Source organism: Xyrauchen texanus, chromosome 35, assembly GCF_025860055.1.
Source record: "Xyrauchen texanus isolate HMW12.3.18 chromosome 35, RBS_HiC_50CHRs, whole genome shotgun sequence".
NCBI classification, from domain to species: Eukaryota; Metazoa; Chordata; class Actinopteri; order Cypriniformes; family Catostomidae; genus Xyrauchen; species Xyrauchen texanus.
This window is the reverse complement of record NC_068310.1, coordinates 28118450-28139238: the sequence shown is the minus strand read 5'-3', so window position 1 is coordinate 28139238 and position 20789 is coordinate 28118450. Positions and strand designations below refer to the sequence as shown.

The following is a 20789-nucleotide window of genomic DNA, read 5'->3' as shown; positions in this document are numbered from 1 at the left end:
TAAGGCGGGATTTCCTTTCCACATCCGTTGACAGTTGAGCGCTAGAGCTCCTTGGCAGGGCGTTCAAAATTCTCCCATTTATTTAAATAGAAGGGGCCTGTCTATGCTAAATACTCTCCACTTTTTCAGCCGCCTGTGTTCCATAAGTATTTTTCTCATTCATTTCTTCCAAAGACTTATAATAAAATCCTTCATAAAAGAGTTCTTAGCCATGAACCAAATCAACCAGCTCCGAGGTTAATCAAAACTTGACATACTTTGTTTTAAAGCAAAAAACTATTTGAAAATTGGACAAAAAGACAAAGTTAGTTTGATCTGAATCACTGAATGGGACTCTCAGATGACTCACTCTCTCTGAACCGCAGGCTATTTATGTCCGAAATGAGCCTAGAACAGCTAGGCACATGTAACGCAATGATACTTTGTAAGGTTTGTGAAAATCAATCGAATTTACTGACTGGCAGTTCATGTTACAAGAGGTAGGTCATAGCAATAGCTTTCTTCTAGCTATGCCTTTATAACCCAGAGTGCATTTCAGAGTGTTTTCTGATCATTAAGGAATTCTAATTTCTCTATTCATGAATTGCCACAGCTAACGGCGATAGGATTATAAATAGCCCACATTCCTGCCTTTTTAGTACCGACCCCTTTATATAACTTCAACGTAACCCCACCCCTTCCAGGGGTTAATATCGTGCGTTCAAAGTGGGGTATCCTTTGACAATTGGCTACTTCGCCTGTCAATCAACAGTGGTCCCCGCCCCTCTGCGCTTTGGACCCTTCCACAGCCCTTCAATCCTATCAGTCCCCCGTTCTTGCGAAATGTTTCCGCCTCTGTCTTCCCAAACTGGACGTTTGTTGTCTGTCCCATCGGAGAAAGGAGCGATCGAGCTTTGCGTTATTGAAAGGTAACGCAACACACGTGCGTTATACAGCCTGCCACGCGAGATTGAGGTTACGAGGCGTGTTATTTTGTGACGTGTGGTATGTTTTCATGCTATCCAACGGGTTAAGCAATATGCGTGTTTGTTATTGGCCAAGGCTAGGGGCTAGCCGCGGGTGAAAACATCGCGAGCCACATACTAAGTGCCTGTCGTCCACAGTGGATATTGTTTGAAGATGCCGAGCGAATCAAGTTATTCATATTATTTATGTTTTGTTTGTATATCTTACAGGGCGTAATTAATATCAGCTTGCCCTCATGCACGGTTGGCTATGCTACGATGTGTGTGTGTGTGTGTGTGTGTGTGTGTGCGTGCGTGCGTGCGTGCGCGCGCGCTGTAAGTGTGTTTTTTTTTTTGTATTCATAGATGCTTGGTTACCGTGTTCTTGTGGCCACGAATTGAACAAAGCAGTAATATCTAAATGGAGTGACTGAGATGTTCATCCTGAGAAATATGTGAATTAATTAATTGAACATATTTGTTGTTTTGGTTGGTCCATTGTGTTTACAATGCCACGCATAATACCTGTAGGCTACAAGCGAGGAAGAGACAGATGCTCGATCAGCCATCTGTCAGTTGATAGCAATACTCACTAAAGTAGTTCACACGTAAATTAATATTCTCTAATTATTTACTCATCCTCATGCCATCCCAGATGTGTATATCTTTCTTTCTTCTGCAGAACACAAATCATGATTTTTAGAAGAATATCTCAGCTCTGTATTTCCATACAATGCAAGTGAATGGTGGCTATTGCTGAAACGTTTAGTCGACGTTATCAACCACGTCGACAATAAAAGATTAGCCTAGTTTCTATCCACTTTTCGCGCTATTTTGTAATTGCGTTAAAAGAAATTGCGAAATTTGCAGTTTTCTGCCTTTTTTTTCCATTCAAATGACATTTTATCGATAAAAATGGTGTGCGTGATGGTGTCATGCCTAAAAAATATTTTTTGGTCTATCGCAAAATAAATCTGCCCTTAAGCCGTTTCCATACAGAAATGTGTTTATCTCTGATTGTGTTCGTCTCCCAGATGTCCCTATTTTTTTTTTTTCCACCGAAGTCTTTGTAAAATGGGGAGAGTATTGAGACAATTAATTGAAATTAGCCAGATTACTGTCATTTTAATTTAACAAATAAATGCAATCAAAAGGGAGCAGTTGCACTTCTGATTGGACTATTGGTCCTGATGCATCGTCTGTCGTATGATGCAACCTGTTCCGACCCGAAAGCAAATCGTCCTGACCCTGTTCAAGCTTCCAACCTGCACCAAGTAGTGGGCGAAACTTTCCGTCTGAGTAAGCACCATCTATCAAAGTGTATATGCTGTGTGCACAGCTATTTAAGAAAAATAATGCGGTGTAATATCAGGGTTTACATTTGATACATTCCTGATATTCAATAGGCTATTTTGAACAGTCATCTAAAGCATCGCCATCACAACTGCATTATGTCCCGCATTTTTGTCCAGTAACTTTTAACGACCAACTGAACTTGATTGTCATTTAAAATGAATTTTAGCAGCATCATCATTAAATTTACATTGTCTGAAGAAGCTCAGCACGAGGTAAAGAGGGATAGATAAAAACATTTCAAAAGCTTATTTTATGAAAGTGAACTCCGCATTGGACAAATTCAAGTTCTGACAGTTTATAGTCTTGGAAAAAATGCAGAACATTCTGTCATTCAGCTGACTTTTTTCGTCTACAGAACAGGTTAAGGCTAATTTAAGTTTGTGTAAATAAAAGGCAATTATATAGGTTTAATCTTATTTTTTTTCACTTGGTAATTAATTGTTTAATTTTATGCTGCATTCATTAGGTATGCTAATTTATTTGATTTAATACAGGGAATTTTGCCAGCGTCACTGTGCATTTCTTATCGTGAAGAAAATTGGCAATATGCAGCTTTATTAATACGAGAGATTTTTTTTTTATGTGAGTTAAAAATGGATTGAAGTGAACAAAAGGTGAGAGAGGATAGTCTTCACCCCATTATACACTGCAACAAAATATGTTTTTGATTATATAAATATCTAAAATTCCTTTAAAACAATGTTCATGTACTTAAGCAGATACTGCAGAAGAAAAATTGTTATCTGAGAATGTTGAATATAATATTAAAAATACAAATATTTTAAAATATCTAAAAATCCTTTAAAAAAGATTCACCTTAGAAGCAGCATATAAGAAATTTATACTTGCTTTTAGATAGAACTTGAATATAAGTATTTTTTGTCTTTACTGCACTAGCAGAAGTATAATCAAGTTAAATATTTAAGATACATTCTCTTTAAACAAGTCTGAATATATTATATGTTGCTGCTTAATTAAATGTATCATGTTTTAAGGATTTTTAGACATTTTTAAATGGAAAACAAGACAAAAACACTTGATAAGAATAGTTTTTTTTTTTTTTTGCAGTGAATTTCTTTACTGGATTAAACTTAATAAACAGGACCCCCCCTTTAAAAGACAAAATCGTCTTTTTAAAGATGATTTTGTCCTCTTTTTTTGTTAGTAAGCATGTTTAATACATGTTTAATACACAAGTTGAATAATCGGTTAAGAGCTAATGATTAATCATTGCAATAGTCGAATAAATGTTCTAATAATCGTTAGATTAATCGATTATCAAAATAATTGTTATTTGCAGCCCTATTGGTGGCCAGAAATGTTAAGGCCCAAAAAGCACATAAAGATAGCATTAAAAGTAATCCATACGATGCCAGTGGTTAAATCCATATCTTCAGAAGTGATGCGATAGGTGTGGGTGAGAAAAAGATCAATATTTCAGTTCTTTTTACTATAAATCTCAACCTCCGGCCCTGACCAGTAGGTGACAACATGCACAAAGAATGCAAATAGAAATCAAATATTATTAGGACAAAAGGTCTTAAATATTGATCTATTTCTCAACCACACCTATTATATCATATATATATCGCTTCTGGAGATGTCGATTTAACCACTGAAGTTGTGTAAGGATTACTTTTATACTGCCTTTATGTGCTTTTGGGGGCTTCAAAGTTCTGGCCACCATTCACTTGCATTGCATGGACCGACAGAGCTGAAATATTCTTCTAAAAGTCTATGTGTGTTCTGCAGAAGAAAGTCATATCTGCGATGTCAAGAGGGTGAGTAAATTATGATAATTTTCATTTTTGGGTGAACTATTCCTTTTAGACTATGTTTGAATAGAGAATGTTTTTATTTTTAGTCTTTAGCTTGAAAAGGAATGACCCAGTTTAAATTTGTGGATCTCAGACATGGCTATTGTTAACTAAGAAATACTATTAACTTGATTGTGGTGTGATATTGCATATGTTTATATATCTGAATAAGTCTATTTTATAATCTGAATTATTTAATGTCTAAATAATACAGTTAAAGCATGTTTAAGTATCAGCATATACAGTGAATGAGTGGTTAATGACAAACATTCCTGTAAATGTGATTACATGCTTAGGGGCTACTTTGTTTGAAAGTCAGGGTCTGTCTTTTGTAGCCTAGAGCAGGCAGAGACTGTGGCTTCCTGATGTAACCAGTTTACAGCTCATTTCTTAGCCTTCCATTCAGGATCCAAAGGTCTCTGTCCCAATTCAATGTCAGTCACAACTGTCTCAGCACCCTTTTCAGATCAGCTAAATGTTCTAAGCTATTTGGTTCAAAACAGCTAGGGCTTGGTGGTGCTCAGCCAGCCCAACCGAGACTTACTCTGAGAGCAATTTACCACATGTATTTGAATTTGTGATGGCTGAATCCAAAGTGTCTGCTTTGCCTTTCCTTGTTCCAAATAATTTGCATGGTCCTCCCCTCCATTAAAATGGCAATCGTTTTTGAAACTGCTTTGCATTTTGTTTTTTAACAGTGGTATAAGTTGCAGTCTGAAGAGAAGCTGGAAATATGATCCTGTATTTTAAAGCCTTGTATTGGTTTTGTTTGTGTGTGCTACTAGGACTTTTGTGTAATATGAATGTAAAGAGACCATTCAGGAACTAAGCCCACATAGTAAAGCAATACAGTCAGTTGCTATAATGATCCTTGGATGCTGACATCATCTCTCTCTCTTTGCTATAAGCTTCCATTGGCCATTATAGAATTAGCTTGGTCGGACACTCTCATTAGATGATTTTGCCAAGCACAGTTGTTTAAGGACTGCAGAGAGGTGGTTGTGTGATTGGATTCGTTCTGTATGTTGCATAAGGGGGTGGAGGGAGTGTGGGCCAGCATTAGGCATAGTATTTTCCTGTATTTTAATGATCATCTTTTATTAGTTGGAAGGATGGCACCCTGTACATCTTGATCTTAACAACTTTTTATACTCTATGCCTTTTTTAATTATGAAACATACAACGGAAACAAACTTTGTCTCAGTTGTTGGTTCTCTGGTTTGATTTACAGAACACATTCAGGCTCATGCCTTTGAGAAACTATGCCTTCTGATTGACATAAACGGCAGTAACTGTCCATCATGAACAGCGAAGAAGAGTTCTATGATGCTGAGACAGGTATGTGAATAAAGATTAAGTTAATATGATGCAACCAAAGACAAATGAATAGAGCGCAACATTTGGGTTCTGGAAGGAAAATCACATTTGCTTTCTCCATGGACAAATGTATTTTAAACAATAACTTCTAAACTTTTAAAGATAGACCTAACGTGAGCTGTGAGGTTGTTCGATGGTATTCTATTAAAGCCATCATTCCTCAATATTTAAAGTTTTCGGTTTAAATGTTTTTTTATTTTTGCTTCAAATCAAAGCTTGTAATGTAGTGGTTTACCTCGGAGCTGGTTGCTTTGGTTCGTGGCTCAGAACTTTTTTTATGAGGAATGTTATGAAAATCCTATGGAAAAAACGAATAAGAAAATTACTTACGGAATCAAGACGGCTGAAAAAATGGACAGGGACTGTTGCGCTCTTTTTCTGTATTATATAATATGCATACTGTGCATAGTCTGCACATTTTTGGCATAGACTATGTGGATGACCTACTACATTTGGTATAATGAGCAGCAGTATATAACAGCTTATTGTGTGTAATACTGTATCCTACAATGTGGCGTGCTGGACTGGGGTGAGTTTTCCGATGCATTGCCATCTTCATTTGAACGACTTCAATATCGATTCTTAAATCCCAAGAATGATCTTTTACTCCCTTTTACAACCCTCCACTGCAAATAGATGAAATCACTTGCATTTGAAACTATGGCTGGGTATCGGCAGCCACCTCACGATACGATACGTATTGTGATACACATGTCATGATTTTATATATATCACAACACATCACAAAATTATGATTAGTTTTCGATTTTGCTTTTAATTTCAATTCATTTTGATATATTTCTGATTGATCTTTCAGCTAATGCTGTTATGCATTATACAAGGTCAAGGGGACCTTCTAACATGTTAAATTACGGACATATCAATTTTAAAAAATTTATTTTATCATTAGTTTTTCATCATTTTGGTGACATTTTAGCTTTTTTAAAAGTATAGTACATTAATAAATATGATGTATTGAAATTGAATATTTTATATTACATATATACAGTATATTGTTACATGTTTGTTGTTTACATGCCTAATTTGTACTATTTACAAGTATTTACTTATATATGTACCGGTAGAACAAGTGCTAAAACAGTAATGTCTCTTTAAGTACTGTCCCTCACTGTGGCAGGGAATTTGACAGTAGTGCTTGTTTTGGTAGAATGGCTTCTGTACAGCATTCATGTTATGTGTGATTAGAATAAAAATTTTCTTTTGTTGTTTTTGATAAGTAACTGACTGGAGAAAGCTGATATTATTAAACAACAAATGGTTTGTTTGGACTCGCCACACAGAAAGAGTCAAAGCTTTTACTTTCTGCACGCAGTGAAAAGATCCCTGTACCGAACTTCTTCGCCACTACACCACTGAAACACTTGCGAGTGAAATCTAAAAACAATTACCAGCCAGTGGCTTATCACAGACATTTTTTGTAGCATATGGGAAGTATTTCTGCACATATGATTGTAGGGGATTGCAGATAGAAAGAAAGCGCAATCTTGGCATTTTAAAAATGGACATTGGGATTGTACAAATGAAGAACACGTGAGAGAGATCCAGCATGTCTGTGAGAGAAACCGTTAATCCTGCAGGATCAGTTTCAGTCTCTTTCATGCCTCTTAGAAGTGTCTATGACCGCACTGAAAATATCACAATATATCATGATAAATGTATCTAAGAATCGATACAATATTGTGAGAAAAAGTATCACGATATATCGATATTTGATTGTATCGACACTGATACAATCAACCAAATTGTAATTAAAATGTACAGTACTGTGCAAAAGTTTTAGGTACTTAAGATGTTTTGCAACAACATTTGTCATCAGATGATTATTTATATCTTCAGCTTTAGTGTGTCATTAGGATAAATAAATTTTAGACTCCCAAACATTACTTATGCAAAAAAAAAAAAAAAGATTAGAATAGAAGAACAGGGTGCTCTGCAAGAGATTGCCCCCACAAAGCCTCCCACTGAAGATCGAGTCATTCTGGGATGACAGAAGCAATTGAGACAGACTAAATAGACAGAAGAACTGTGGTGAATTCTCCAAGAAGCTTGGTACATCCTAACAGCCAACAACCAAGAAAAACTGTGTCCAGGTGTACCTAGGGGAATTGGGGCTGTTTTAAAGCAAAGGTGGTCACACCGAATATTGATTTAGCTTTTTTATGTTTACTGGAATTTGTATGCCATTAAGTGATAAATTAAAACTATTTATAGCATTATTTATTAAGACTTCCTCACTATGCAAAATTTTTCACATGTGCCTAAAACTTTTGCACAGTACTGTATATATAAATGTAAATGTTCATATTTCATTCACCATTCATTGTGTTAGTTGTATATGAATATACTGTAAGTATTCAGCAGCGAGATTCTTACACTGCGTGTTGAGTGTAAAAGTTGTTTTCTATAATGCGTGTCCAAAGACGAGATCCATGCGACCCATTTGTAATTTAATAATGTCTCTTTTAATACCCTTTCTGTTCTCTACAGTCAGTTGATCAAAAACAACAAAAAATAAAAATGTTATTTCTAATCACGTTGAGCAGAGATGTAAAGCCATTCAAGTCTATCTCGTTAACATGCGCTCAGCTATAGACGCTCTTTACTGAACTGATGTTTTCTGTGTAAATACTTGTAAATAGTAAAAATTTTGCAATTAAACAATAAGCATGTAACAATATATGGAATATATCTTATTTATTGATTAAATAATTGGATTTGCACATTTTTAAAAAGCCAATCTGTGATCAAAATGATGAAAAACTAAAAAATATAATTAGTAAAATTAATATTGTTGCAATGTACCTAGTTAGAAGGTCCCCTGTATAGTTAACAGCATTAGCTGGGAGAGAATTTCCTATTTCTCAAATATACCCATATAAATCTATATCAAATAGAATCAAGAGCTTGTGAATCAAATCGGAAATCTCTATCAATACCCAGCCCTATCCTAGACTAGACCTTCCTTTTCCAGTATGCTGAATAAACTGGAAGATATATCACTCATTATTTGATCAAACTGACAAAAGCGAAGACATTTTACATATTCAATTAAAATGCAAAACAATCGTTTTTTCCCCTTCCAACAAGATGAGGTCATATGAAAACATTGTAGCATTCTAATGTATATTGTGACCATTGCAAACACAAACATTCTCACATCCTTAATGGCCAAATCTCTGCTTCTGTCTCAGGTTTGGAATCAGATGACTCGTGTGAAGTCAGCTTTAAAGATGCCTGCGTCTATGCAAACAAGCAGACGGCAAATGGCAAAGTGCAGTCTGAGAATGGAGTATGGGAGAGACGGTAAGGTGATAGATTAATGCCGATGTGAAATAAAATCCAGGAGGGAACCTAACCTTTATCAGTAAATACATATGTTTCTGTCTGTTCAGAGCTACTCTGCCAGCACCAATGTTCTCCAGAAATGACTTCAGTGTATGGTGCTTCCTAAAAAAATGCATTGGAATGGTGAGTGCATGAAATATGCTTTTTGTAAATGGCATCTTAGTGAAGAGTGCACAGTGACAAAATCATAAAAGAGACATTATAATTTAGATTCTGATACTGTTGTCCACCTGCCAAGCTATTTTGTTTATCTTTTCTCTGGGAATCCTTTATCTTTATAGGAGCTTTCCAAGATAACAATGCCTATTGTTTTCAACGAACCTCTGAGCTTCTTGCAGAGAATTACGGAGTATATGGAACATACGTACCTCATCCATAAAGCTTGTACATTTTCAAACTCTATAGAGCGTATGCAGGTTAGTGCCTCCTTTATATTTGTCTCTCACATGTGCATATAACAATGAGATTCGAATATCAAGTCAATTTGACCATTGCCTCTCATTTGTCAGCTTGTTGCCGCATTCGCCATTTCTGCTGTCGCATCACAATGGGACAGAACTGGAAAACCTTTTAACCCTTTATTAGGAGAGACTTATGAACTAATAAGGTAATGCGTTCAAAGTTAAAGGCTGTGCATTCAGTTGCTATTTGATTGAAAACACTACTCAACAACATTTTAGGTAAATATTAATTTGCACCAATTAATCTCTTGTAAGATTGTTTCTCTTTGTTCAGGGAGGATGAGGGTTATCGCATAGTCTCAGAGCAGGTGAGTCACCATCCACCAATCAGTGCCTTGTACGCAGAGTCGCTCAATCAGGACTTCGCATTTCACGGCTCCATCTACCCTAAACTGAAATTCTGGGGAAAGAGTGTGGAGGCGGAGCCTAAAGGCACAATGACGCTTGAGTTGTCCAAGTGAGTTTTAATTATGCGACATTACTTAGCACAGTGTGCTCAATTTAATGTAGTTTTAGAGACACCAAGACCCTCTCTCACAACTGGACCATAGAGCTAGTTACATAACTGTAGGTTTTTGCTGTGGGACTTTCTGTGTTCCATCTGCCTCAAGTTGCTTTTTAAACAGCATCTGCTAAGTCTGTAACATGGTGGAATGTCTATTCTTTATTGCACTGGAATTACAACATTTTATATGTGTATGGAAGAGATTTTTGGCTTGAATTATTGATGAACTAACTCTTCTTTTCTTGTAGGCACAGAGAGGCTTACACATGGACAAATCCAATGTGTTGTGTGCATAATGTTATCCTGGGTAAACTGTGGATTGAGCAGTATGGAACAGTGGAGATTGTCAACCACAGGTATTGCAGCTCTTTCCTTTCCTATCTGGGGCCGATTGCATAAAACTGTTTTAGACTAATCTTACAAGTTTGTTGTTTCAGCCAATTTCATAAAAACGTATATTGGTCCAATAGGCCATGTACACACTACAGCAAAATTCTGCAAAATATGAGATTGACAACCACATTCTACAAACAAATTAACTTCCGAAAAATTCAGGTAGTGATAACCGCATTTCAAAGGATCAAAACAGAGGTATGCGTCTTCACTCATTTACATATTCCAGTCAGTCAGCTCTCTCTCTTCTCTCTCTCTACTGTAGTTTCTCTCATCAGCCCCTCAGTAACCCGTACATTAAAGTCCAGAGAGAGTGCACTGTTTAACACCAGCCACTTTGACGCGCATAAACAAAACACAGTGATGCTGTCAAAGGCAGCTACTTAAACATTGGCGGATGATAATATGTCTCTGGTGAATAATCTCTTTGCTCAAAAACAGCAAATACAAAACGGGTTAAACTGGTGGCAGTCACATTTCACTGTCGCGAGGCTCTGCATCGTTGCTATGGTTATCACTTGTCAATCTTCGCAGTTGCGAGTCAGTCCTGTATTCGTATACACATGGAATGAAAATTTTGTGGATTCACTCCCGCGTTTAAATGCGGTTGTCACACCCGTATCTTTGTAGTGTGTACGTGGCCATATAAAACCAAAATGTAAGAGTGCAGACCTAGGCTTACATTTGTTTACATTCTGTGTTGCCATGGAAAATAAGTGTCGGCTCAAGTTGAGGTCTAAAAAGAGCTTGAGTTGAGACCTTGTGTATTTTATTATTTGGGTTCAAATCACTACATTTGTTCATTAGAATATACACTAAGTGACCTCTTTATTAGGAACACTTGTGCACCTACTTATTCATGCAATTATCTAATCAGCCAATCGTGTGGCAGGAGTGCAATGCATAAAATCAATCAGATACAGGTCAGGAGCTTTAATTGATGTTCACGTCAATGATTAGAATGGGGGTAAATGTGATCTCTGTGAGCAGCAGTTCTGTGGATGGGAATGCCTTGTTGATAAGAGAGGGCAACAGAGATTGGCCAGACTGGTTTGAGCTGACAGAAAGTTTATGGGAACTCGTATATCCCCTCTGTACAATTGTAGAGGGCAGAATCTGTTCTTGGCTGACTGAAGTGGAGTCAGACGTGGTCTTCTGCTGTTATAGCCCATCTGTCTCCAGGTTCGACATGTTGTGCATTCTGAGATGCTATTCTGCTCACTACAAATCATGCCACAGTAGAAATCACTGAATCACATTTTTCCCCATTCGGATGGTTGATGTGAATATTAACTGAAGCTCCAGACACGCTGATTAGATAATCGCATGAATAAATAAATGCACCTTATGAAGTGGTCACTGAGAGTGTGTGTATATATATATATATATATATATATACAGTAATGAGTGTAATTTTTTGCATTTCAGTATATTTCTGACAGTTGGGAGAGATTTGGGAGAGATGGTTACAATGTTACAAATGTAAAATACAATTTCTTATTTTTGGGTGAAATATGAGCCGGGTATTTTTTTCGGACAATTTTTACGAGATTCACGCTTATCGCGTTGAGAATGGTTATCAAACACTGTGCAATTTGTCCATCTACATTTCATCAGGCATTAGTGTGTATCACATTTTATTCAGTGTTATTTGCCTTCTTTCGGCTGAGAAACCTTCTGTCTGTTCATTTTAGCACTGGGGACAAGTGTGTGCTGAATTTTAAACCATGTGGCATGTTTGGCAAAGAGCTGCATAGAGTAGAGGGACATATCCAGGACAAGAGGTGAGCAGTCATTCGGATCAAATGCCATCTGGCTCATAGCCTGAAGAGTTCATACTGCATACAGTCTTGTCTCTATAACACAAAATGCTTCTGAAATTAAATTTACAGTAGACCTATGTACAGTTTTCCTTTGCTAATTGTTGATGTATTTGTCCTTGGAGTCTTTTTTTTATGGATTTGATGTTTGTGTTTGTGGCTCATTTTGTTTGGATGTATTTCAGTAAAAAGAAACATCGGGTTGTCTACGGGAAGTGGACTGAGTGCATGTACAGCATTGAGCCAAAAGTCTACGAAGCCAACAAGAAAGCAGAGAAGAAGAGTGGAGGAGATGCCAAGAAACACAAGCAGGTGAAATGCATTAGTCATTTATCTCGAGTTGTAATGTATTTTCTTTTCTGTTTTCACATGGAAGTCTGTAACGGCTCTTAAACATCCTCGTTTAGAGGTCTACTACTTGCTACCATAGTAGACATCTTGTAAACGTTCTGAGTGCTATATCAATTGAAAGATGTTCCAGGATATTTGCTGTTGGATAGCAGGGATTGATCTCTTTTTATTGTGGAACTCGCTGTTACTTTGAATTAATGTTATGGAATTTATATCACTATTGAAACAAACCACACTTTCAGATCCTTTATCAAATTTTTGTGATGTTCCCTTTATGGATGCACTGATCCGATACTTAAGCTTTTAGATGGATTGTGTATAGGTCCGATGAGCCCGATCCAAATCTGATACTGTGTGTTAGTCACGTTTGTTACTGTCAAGCATTTTATTTAAAGCCAATTGAAGACGTGCAATAGCTCTGTGAATCATAAAAGGCTGTGTTTAATATGTAAAATGCACGTGCAGCTTCAGCGCGTCAGTGAATGGCACTGCTCTGTTTACACACACACACTCGTGCTACTCGCGAACAACATCTCAGATGTAGATGCTCAATAGTTCGGTTCACTTATATGCATTTAGAACGGCACTGAGGGTGCCAGAATTTGAATAAGAAGCGAATTAAACTACTGTGAACTTGCCTACAAACAGAGACATACAGGACTTCCTGGAGAGTGCATAATGTCAAAATAAAAGCATGAGGGGTTTAAAAGTTAAAGGGGCACAATTGAGATATATTACTATTATAATATATTATTATTATTTGTATCATTTGTTTACAAATTCTAATAATATTTAAGTTGAATAGGTTCTTAAAAGTATCTGTGTGAATGAAAAGTGAGTTGATATCTTACAACTAAATTGAACAAAAAAAGAAATCCTGAATCCAGATACAAATTGAAAAACTTTTGCAAAAAAACAAAAGTACAAGTCATTCTACTTATGACTTGTACTGGAATTACTCTTAATTTTTCTGCTACATTATCCAGTATACTAGTTAATAATAAAGTGTTTCTTAATAAGCTATACATTTATATTGAAATAATGTGTAGTTAGAGGTTTGTACTTCTTTACATATTAAAGTGCATACTCAATTAGTTCAACACAATAATGTAAAGATATTCTAAACCGATTATGCAAAAAATCAACACTGGTATCGGATACTGAGATTTCCGATATCAGAAGTGAAGAAGAGGTATCTGTACATCCCTTGTTCCCTTGATGTTTCGAGATCCCAAAATAGCTTGTTTTTGAAAGATTTCTGTAAAATACAGTGCATCTGGAAAGTATTCACAGTGCTTCACTTTTTCCACATTATGTTACAGCCTTATTCCAAAATGGATTAAATTCATTATTTTCCTCAAAATTCTACAAACAATACCCCATAATGACAATGTGAAAGATGTTTGTTTGAAATGTTTGCAAATTTATTACAAATAAAAAACGAAAATAAATCACAGTATTCACAGCCTTTGCCATGACACTCAAAATTGAGCTCAGGTGCATCCTGTTTCCACTGATCATCCTTGAGATGTTCCATAGTTCCAGCATTTCTCTGTAGAGAGAGGAGAACCTTCCAGAAGAACAACCATCTCTGCAGCACTCCACAAATCAGGCCTGTATGGTAGAGTGGCCAGACAGAACCCACTCCTCAGTAAAAGTTTGAAGCTTACCAAAAGGCACCTGAAGGACTCTCAAACCATGAAAAACAAAATTGTCTGGTCTGATGGAAACAAAGATTGAACTCTTTGGCCTGAATGGCAAGCGTCATGTCTGGAGGAAACCAGGCACTGCTCATCACCTGGTCAATACCATCCCTACAGTGAAGCATGGTGGTGGCAACATCATGCTGTGGGGATGTTTTTCAGCGGCAGGAACTGGGAGACTAGTCAGGATCGAGGGAAAGATGAATGCAGCAATGAACAGAGACATCCTTGAGGATTACCTGCTTCAGAGAGCTCTGGACCTCAGACTGGGGCAAAGGTTCATCTTTCAACAGGACAACGACCCTAAGCACACAGCCAAGATAACAAATGAGTGGCTACGTTACAACTCCGTGAATGTCCTTGAGTGGCCCAGCCAGAGCCCAGACTTGAACCCGATTTAACATCTCTGGAGAGATCTGAAAATGGCTGTGTACCGACGCTCCCCATCCAACCTGATGGAGCTTGAGAGGTCCTGCAAAGAAGAATGGGAGAAACTGCCCAAAAATAAGTGTGCCAAGCTTGTAGCATCATACACAAAAAGACTTGAGGCTGTAATTGGTGCCAAAGGTGATTCAACAAAGTATTGAGCAAAGCCTGTGAATAATTCATGTATGTGTACATGAGATTTGTATTTTTATTTTTTAATAAATTTGCAAAGATTTCAAACAAACTTCTTTCACGTTGTCGTTATGTGGTATTGTTTGTAGAATTTTGAGGAAAATAAAGAATTTAATCCAGTTTGGAATAAGGCTGTAACATAACAAAATGTGGAAAAGTGAAGCGCTGTGAATACTTTCCGGATGCACTGTGTGTATATATACATTTCTGGAAATCCCTTTGCTTTTGTTTCTCTGTTTTAGATCTCTTTTATATCTTTTTTTAATACTGTTTATAATAAAATTTTTGAAGGTTTCTTGATGTTTGTAGTCCCAACATAATGTGTCTTTGAGAGAGCATACTAAAATATAAACATTTCATCTTCTAGGAATTTATCACATGGTGCATTTACCTGGAAATCACTTTTTGTTTCTGTGTTTTGTTTTAACATGCAATTTCAGACAGAGGTGAAGGTAAAGACAAGGGGTTTAGCAATGTCACTCACCTCCTGCCAGCTACAGTAGCCAAATCACATATTGAGAATTCATCCTAGTAGAGTTTATAGTTTAGATCACATCAGTCCAATTTCTTAGTCTATTGGCTTCCTGATCTTGCTGGATCTGAAGTCCTCATATGAACATTTGACATAGCATTAATTGTAGTGTGTGTGTGTGTTTATTAGGAGCAGAGCCCAGGTGGTGATGATGCAGACGAGATGCCAGACATCCAGGAAACAGTGGCTATGATCCCAGGTAGCACACTGCTGTGGAAAGTAGCCCCTCGACCGCCACACTCCACACAGGTACCCCAATACAAATCTCTCTCACAATTTTACTATTATGTTTATGTTGGAATTAGCATCCGTTCTGAGTGATCCAATCACAATTTTCATTTCATTAATATTTGGGTAAACTATTCCTAAAATTGGGTAGGCGGTCCTTGTCTTTTGTCCTGAACGTATAGTATCAGGACACGTTAGCATTTAAAATACAAATGCTATAGTGTCACATGTATTTCAGACTACCTCCGAATGTGGTTGGAATGATCAGATCACAAAATGTTTTGGTCCCTGTTTACACCTTTATTCAGCACTGTCCACTTGTTATCAGATCACCCGAGAATGATGTTAATACCAGATGTAAACCGGGCCATTGGCACGTCAGCTTGATGTTCTTTGTCCTTTATTTTTTGTTTCTGTTCAGATGTATAATTTTACCAGCTTTGCCATGACACTCAATGAGCTGGAGCCTGGCATGGTTGAAGTCTTGGCACCAACAGACTGTCGTCTGCGACCTGACATCAGAGCTATGGAGAATGGTGATATAGGTATGGAAAACTCTCTCTCTAATTCTTAAACCTTTTGGCCTATTCTGTTACCATCTGTCCAATATGTTAGTTGCTGGATGGTACTCCACTTATTAGTAACCCTAAATTTAGAACCTGCTCTTTAATTCCAGACACTGCAAGTAAAGAGAAGGAGAGATTGGAAGAGAAGCAGAGAGCTGCTAGAAGAGAGCGTGCTAAAGACGAGGAAGAGTGGTCCACCAGGTGATTTTGTTTTTTCCATCCGTGGCCACACATGTTTAAAGTGTAATTCTGGAACTGTATTTTCAATTCATTTTCTCCATAGCAATTTCAAACTAACCAGCTCAGACATTGCAAATCACAGTGTTACAACATTTCATTCGAAGCAAAAAAATTGGAAAAAAGACCAAGGTTCAAGAATTGTAATTTGTTAGCTAACGTTATCTACCTAGACTCTGGTGGCCAGCAATAAAATCACAGCTGTAGGGATGACAATTTTCAATTGACTTCATTGACTTCAGACTTCTCTGATTGGTGGATTTCTCTTCAGAATTGTGGGTAGTGTAATACCTCAACAGGAATTTGGCAAATAATTATTGTATTTATTTTTCAAACATAATGTTGAACTACATTGTACTATTGTTCAAGAATATGTCTTGAAAGAAAAAAAAAAACTTTTTGTATGAAGATTTGGAATTGGATGTTTACTTCTGTAACTACTGTTGCGCTCGATACTCGAGTCAGTTTTGCTGATCCAAAATTATGGCATCCCACTTTTCAGGTGGTTCCAGCAAGGCAGTAATCCATATACTGGAGCGTCAGACTGGATCTACAAGGGTGGCTACTTTGACAGGAGGTACTCTGAACTTCCAGACATCTACTGATTTGGTTGGGAAGAAAGAGAGAGGCTTGAGATTGTCTTTTGCTCTCGTTCCCTCAATCCATATCATCTCCTCTTCTTACTAAGCATCTTTGTTTTTCTTCTTTGGAATGTGAGATTCAATTAAACGGTTATCGGAAAAGCCTCTCCACACCTTGTACTCTTCACTAGAATCTGGAAATTCAGTGTTAATGGGAATGTATTTATTTATTTTGAAAGGTAGGCGAATGCCTTACAAAATTATTCACATTTATTTTCAATGGCTCTTTTTTCTTTTCTTTCTGTTTTGTAGGTATGTATGTACAGTTTGTTAGAGTTAAAGTTAAACATTCGGTACAAACCTCAATATGTGTATAGAAATTGTTAGTTTATATGTACGTTCTTACCTACCTATCCAGATGTCTTGTTGCTAGTTATACTCAGGTGTTTATTTTATGGTTACAAGTTGTTCGAGTTGGCAGAACTGTAATGCCATCTGTGAAGATAGCCGATTTTGTGTGATCATTGAACTGTGAGGCATAATAGGAGAGCATTATTTTGTGCTAATATTTTGTATAATCTTTATTATATGATTCTTTTTTCAAAGTCAAAAGAAAAATTAAGAATAGAAATATTCTGCATTGTGACAAACATTTAATGACAATTAAGATAATTGTACCCCAAAATGTTCATTACTGTAATGTGAAGAAATGTTATTCTCATTATAAATTACATTTAGTACAATTAATACTACCATGATTTATAAATGCTGTTTTTTTTTTTTTATTATGTTAATGAGAATTATTTTTTTGTTTTTCCATTACAAGACTAAGAACTTGGAGGAGGGGGAAAATATACTTAATTGCCATGAAAATAATGTGACAATGCAAATGCAATTCATAATATTCCTAAAAATAGGGTTGATTTTTCCTATATGCTAAATATTATTTATTTATTTATTTATTTGATTTTGGGGTCAAATATGACCTAGGCATATTCTTGGCAGTTTTGATTTAGAGTACTTGAGAAGGAATGAAAAAGATTTTTCCATGTCACCCCCTCTTTGCACAGACTTAATGCTATACCTCATTAATAAGGCTCTCAGGCCAATTTGTAACAGTCTCCATGGTACAGGAGAGTTTACTAATATCCTCATTCCTCACCAGTTTAGAAATGTTTTAGATCTGTTTGTTCAGTTTTATTTTTGTTTAACAGACAAAAATGGAAGCTGATTAAGACAAATGTTTACTTGGTAAAAAAAAAAAAAATGTTGTTTAACTGTAGAAAAACAGCTCTTTTAAATAACCAATATACTATTAGAACCTGGCATTGATATTTTGTCTTTGCTTATGGTTGCCAAAGCAACTCTTCTCTTTTAAAAACTAAAGCCATATAACTATCTTGTCAGGACTGCAATGTTGTGTAAATGAGCAATACATCCTGGTGTACAAAAAAGATGAATGATATGGAGATTGGTGCAAATCTTTTTATTTTTGTTTCAGCACTTAACTTAGCCCACATAAATACACATGTACCAAAAAATGCTCAGTTGATGATGGAATGTGCTTCATTGCTCACATACTTCATCCTATCCAGCAAGTTTGATTTGGTAAGACAACAGCAACATGCTAAGACTTTAAACTTCATGTTCTTCAAACATACTATTCGAAGACAGGAGATGACTGTGAAAGACACCACTGTCTTTTATTTGAAAACTTCAAACAATACTGTGATTTTAACACTCAAGTCTCAGAAGCTATGCAAAATTAATCGGAATGTCTGTTTGTCTATGAATCTCTTTACTGTTTATGTAAAATACTTTGTTTGGCACAAAGGTGTTGAGCATGTTAGGACTTGTGCTGATGGTTTTATGTGATTTTGTTGGCTGTTTTGCACAGCTTCTGTGCGTTTCCCTTTTGCCTGAAGTTGGGCCGATGTAAAGTTTGATGGAGAGACAGTTGTTTGCAACTTATCTAATTCAAGCTTATTATCGATCATCTACACTTAATGGGAACTCATTGTCTGAGTAGCACATGACTATTTAACTTAATAAAGTAGTATGTCCCATGTAGTGCATATACAGTACTGTGCAAAAGACTTTGGCACATAAGGTGTTTTTCAAAACCTTTTTTTGACTTAAGATGGTTATTTAAATCTTCAGCTTTAGTGTGGCAATGGGAAAAATACATTTTAGACTCACAAACATTCATTTTGCAAATAGAAAAGATTAGAATAGAACATGGAGCCCTGCAACAGATGTTATGGCCCCCACAAAGCCCCCCACCCCCACTGAACATAGTATCAGTTTGAGATTACATGAAGGGACAGAAGAAATTGAGACAGCCTAAATAGATAGAAGAACTGTGGAGAATGTCTCCAAGAAGCTTGGAACATCCTATCTGCCAAAAACCAAGAAAAACTGTGTCCAGGTATACCTATGGGAATTGGGGCTGTTTTGAAAGATGGTCACACCGAATATTGATTTAGCCTTTTTTATGTTTACTGGACTTTGTATGACATTAAGTGATAAATTAAAACTATTTCTGTCATTATTTTTGAAGACATCCTCACTATGCAACATTTTTCACAAGTGCCTAAATCCTTTGCACAGTACTGTATTTCCAAAAGCCAAGCTTCAGACTATTGTACTTTATAGGAAAGAGATAGCTATGCATTGTTTCCCTCCATGTTTTATACTGTATTTTCTGGCACGTCTGAACATAAATTGGTTAATGTCACTATCACCGCTTACTAGCAATTACTTAGAAATAGCTTACAATATTATTCCACCAGCTGCTAACTTTTAGTACCCTTGAAATTATGAGATATTAAAATAAATGACTAAACACATCCCCAATTGCCTCTTGATTTTGTGCCATCTTCATCCATTGTTGCTGTAGCAATCACATCATGTTAATGTAAAAGTAAACCTGGTCACATTGAATGCAATTATGTAAGCAAACATACACTTAGAAATATCTGCTGGTTTCAAGTAATTCTGTCTGTGTTCTTATTTGGCTGTTGATATAGGTTGTGACACTGAGGATTGTTTCTATTATTAAACTCACTACTTCACTGATAGATGCCCAAATTATGCCACTGTGGTGCTATGCTGGCTTTACATTATTGTGTATTGTGACTTTATACTGTATTTGTATAGATCATGTGAGTCATCACAATTTGTGACAAAAAAATGCACTTAAGCCGTCATATAACTCTGCTTGTGTAAACTAGCATTATTAATGATATATGTAAACATCACAGGTTGAATACATTTTAATTAGCTTTTTATGTCTTTAAAATCAAACAAATGGAATTGACAAACTATCTAGAAGCTAATTTAAGCTTCCATGATATGTAAGATGGTGTGGAAGTTTGTAAATTATCTTTTGTCTTGCTTTGTCAATGTCATTGATAAAGAGGATCTGATTAAACGCATAACAAGAAAACACCCCTCTTTATGTCTTTATTGAACAAGTTGATCCAGTGTTGTTTTCTTTGCTGTGTATGAACCTTTATTTAATAGTTCACCCAAAAATTATGATTCTCTCATTTACTTACTCTCATGACTTTCTTCATTCTGCAGAACAGGTTTTTAGACGAATATCTCAGCTCTGAAAGTCCACACAATGCAAGTGACTGTGATCAAAACATTTAAGCTCCAAAAAGCATATAAGTGCAGCATAAAAGTAATCCATAAGACTCCAGTGATTTAATGTCTTCTGAATAATCTAATTGATTTTTGGTAAGAATAGATAAAAATATAACACCTTTTTCACAGTACATCTTGCCAGTGCAGTTTGCAGGCACAATCACGATTTTAAGTGTGATAGAATTTTATAAAATTCCACTTATAACAACGAAACCCGTGTTTAATACACGTCATCATCATTTGAACAACCAGTCAGTAATTGCACTGCATGATTTAAGTCTCA

General features: G+C 36.3%; 1 protein-coding gene across 1 annotated transcript; it reads left to right on the top strand.

The window, feature by feature from the left end:
- Nucleotides 1-779: 779 nt before the first annotated feature.
- On the top strand, nucleotides 780-20295 carry LOC127628728 (oxysterol-binding protein-related protein 2-like). The gene is made up of 14 exons (XM_052105566.1): nucleotides 780-908; nucleotides 5349-5455; nucleotides 8707-8818; nucleotides 8908-8983; nucleotides 9142-9276; nucleotides 9370-9467; nucleotides 9596-9778; nucleotides 10075-10182; nucleotides 11914-12003; nucleotides 12225-12351; nucleotides 15373-15492; nucleotides 15893-16016; nucleotides 16148-16238; nucleotides 16777-20295. Exons 2-14 carry the CDS (start codon nucleotides 5419-5421, stop codon nucleotides 16877-16879), a joined length of 1404 nt encoding a protein of 467 aa, XP_051961526.1. The 5' UTR covers nucleotides 780-908; nucleotides 5349-5418; the 3' UTR covers nucleotides 16880-20295.
- The last annotated feature ends 494 nt before the right edge of the window (nucleotides 20296-20789 follow it).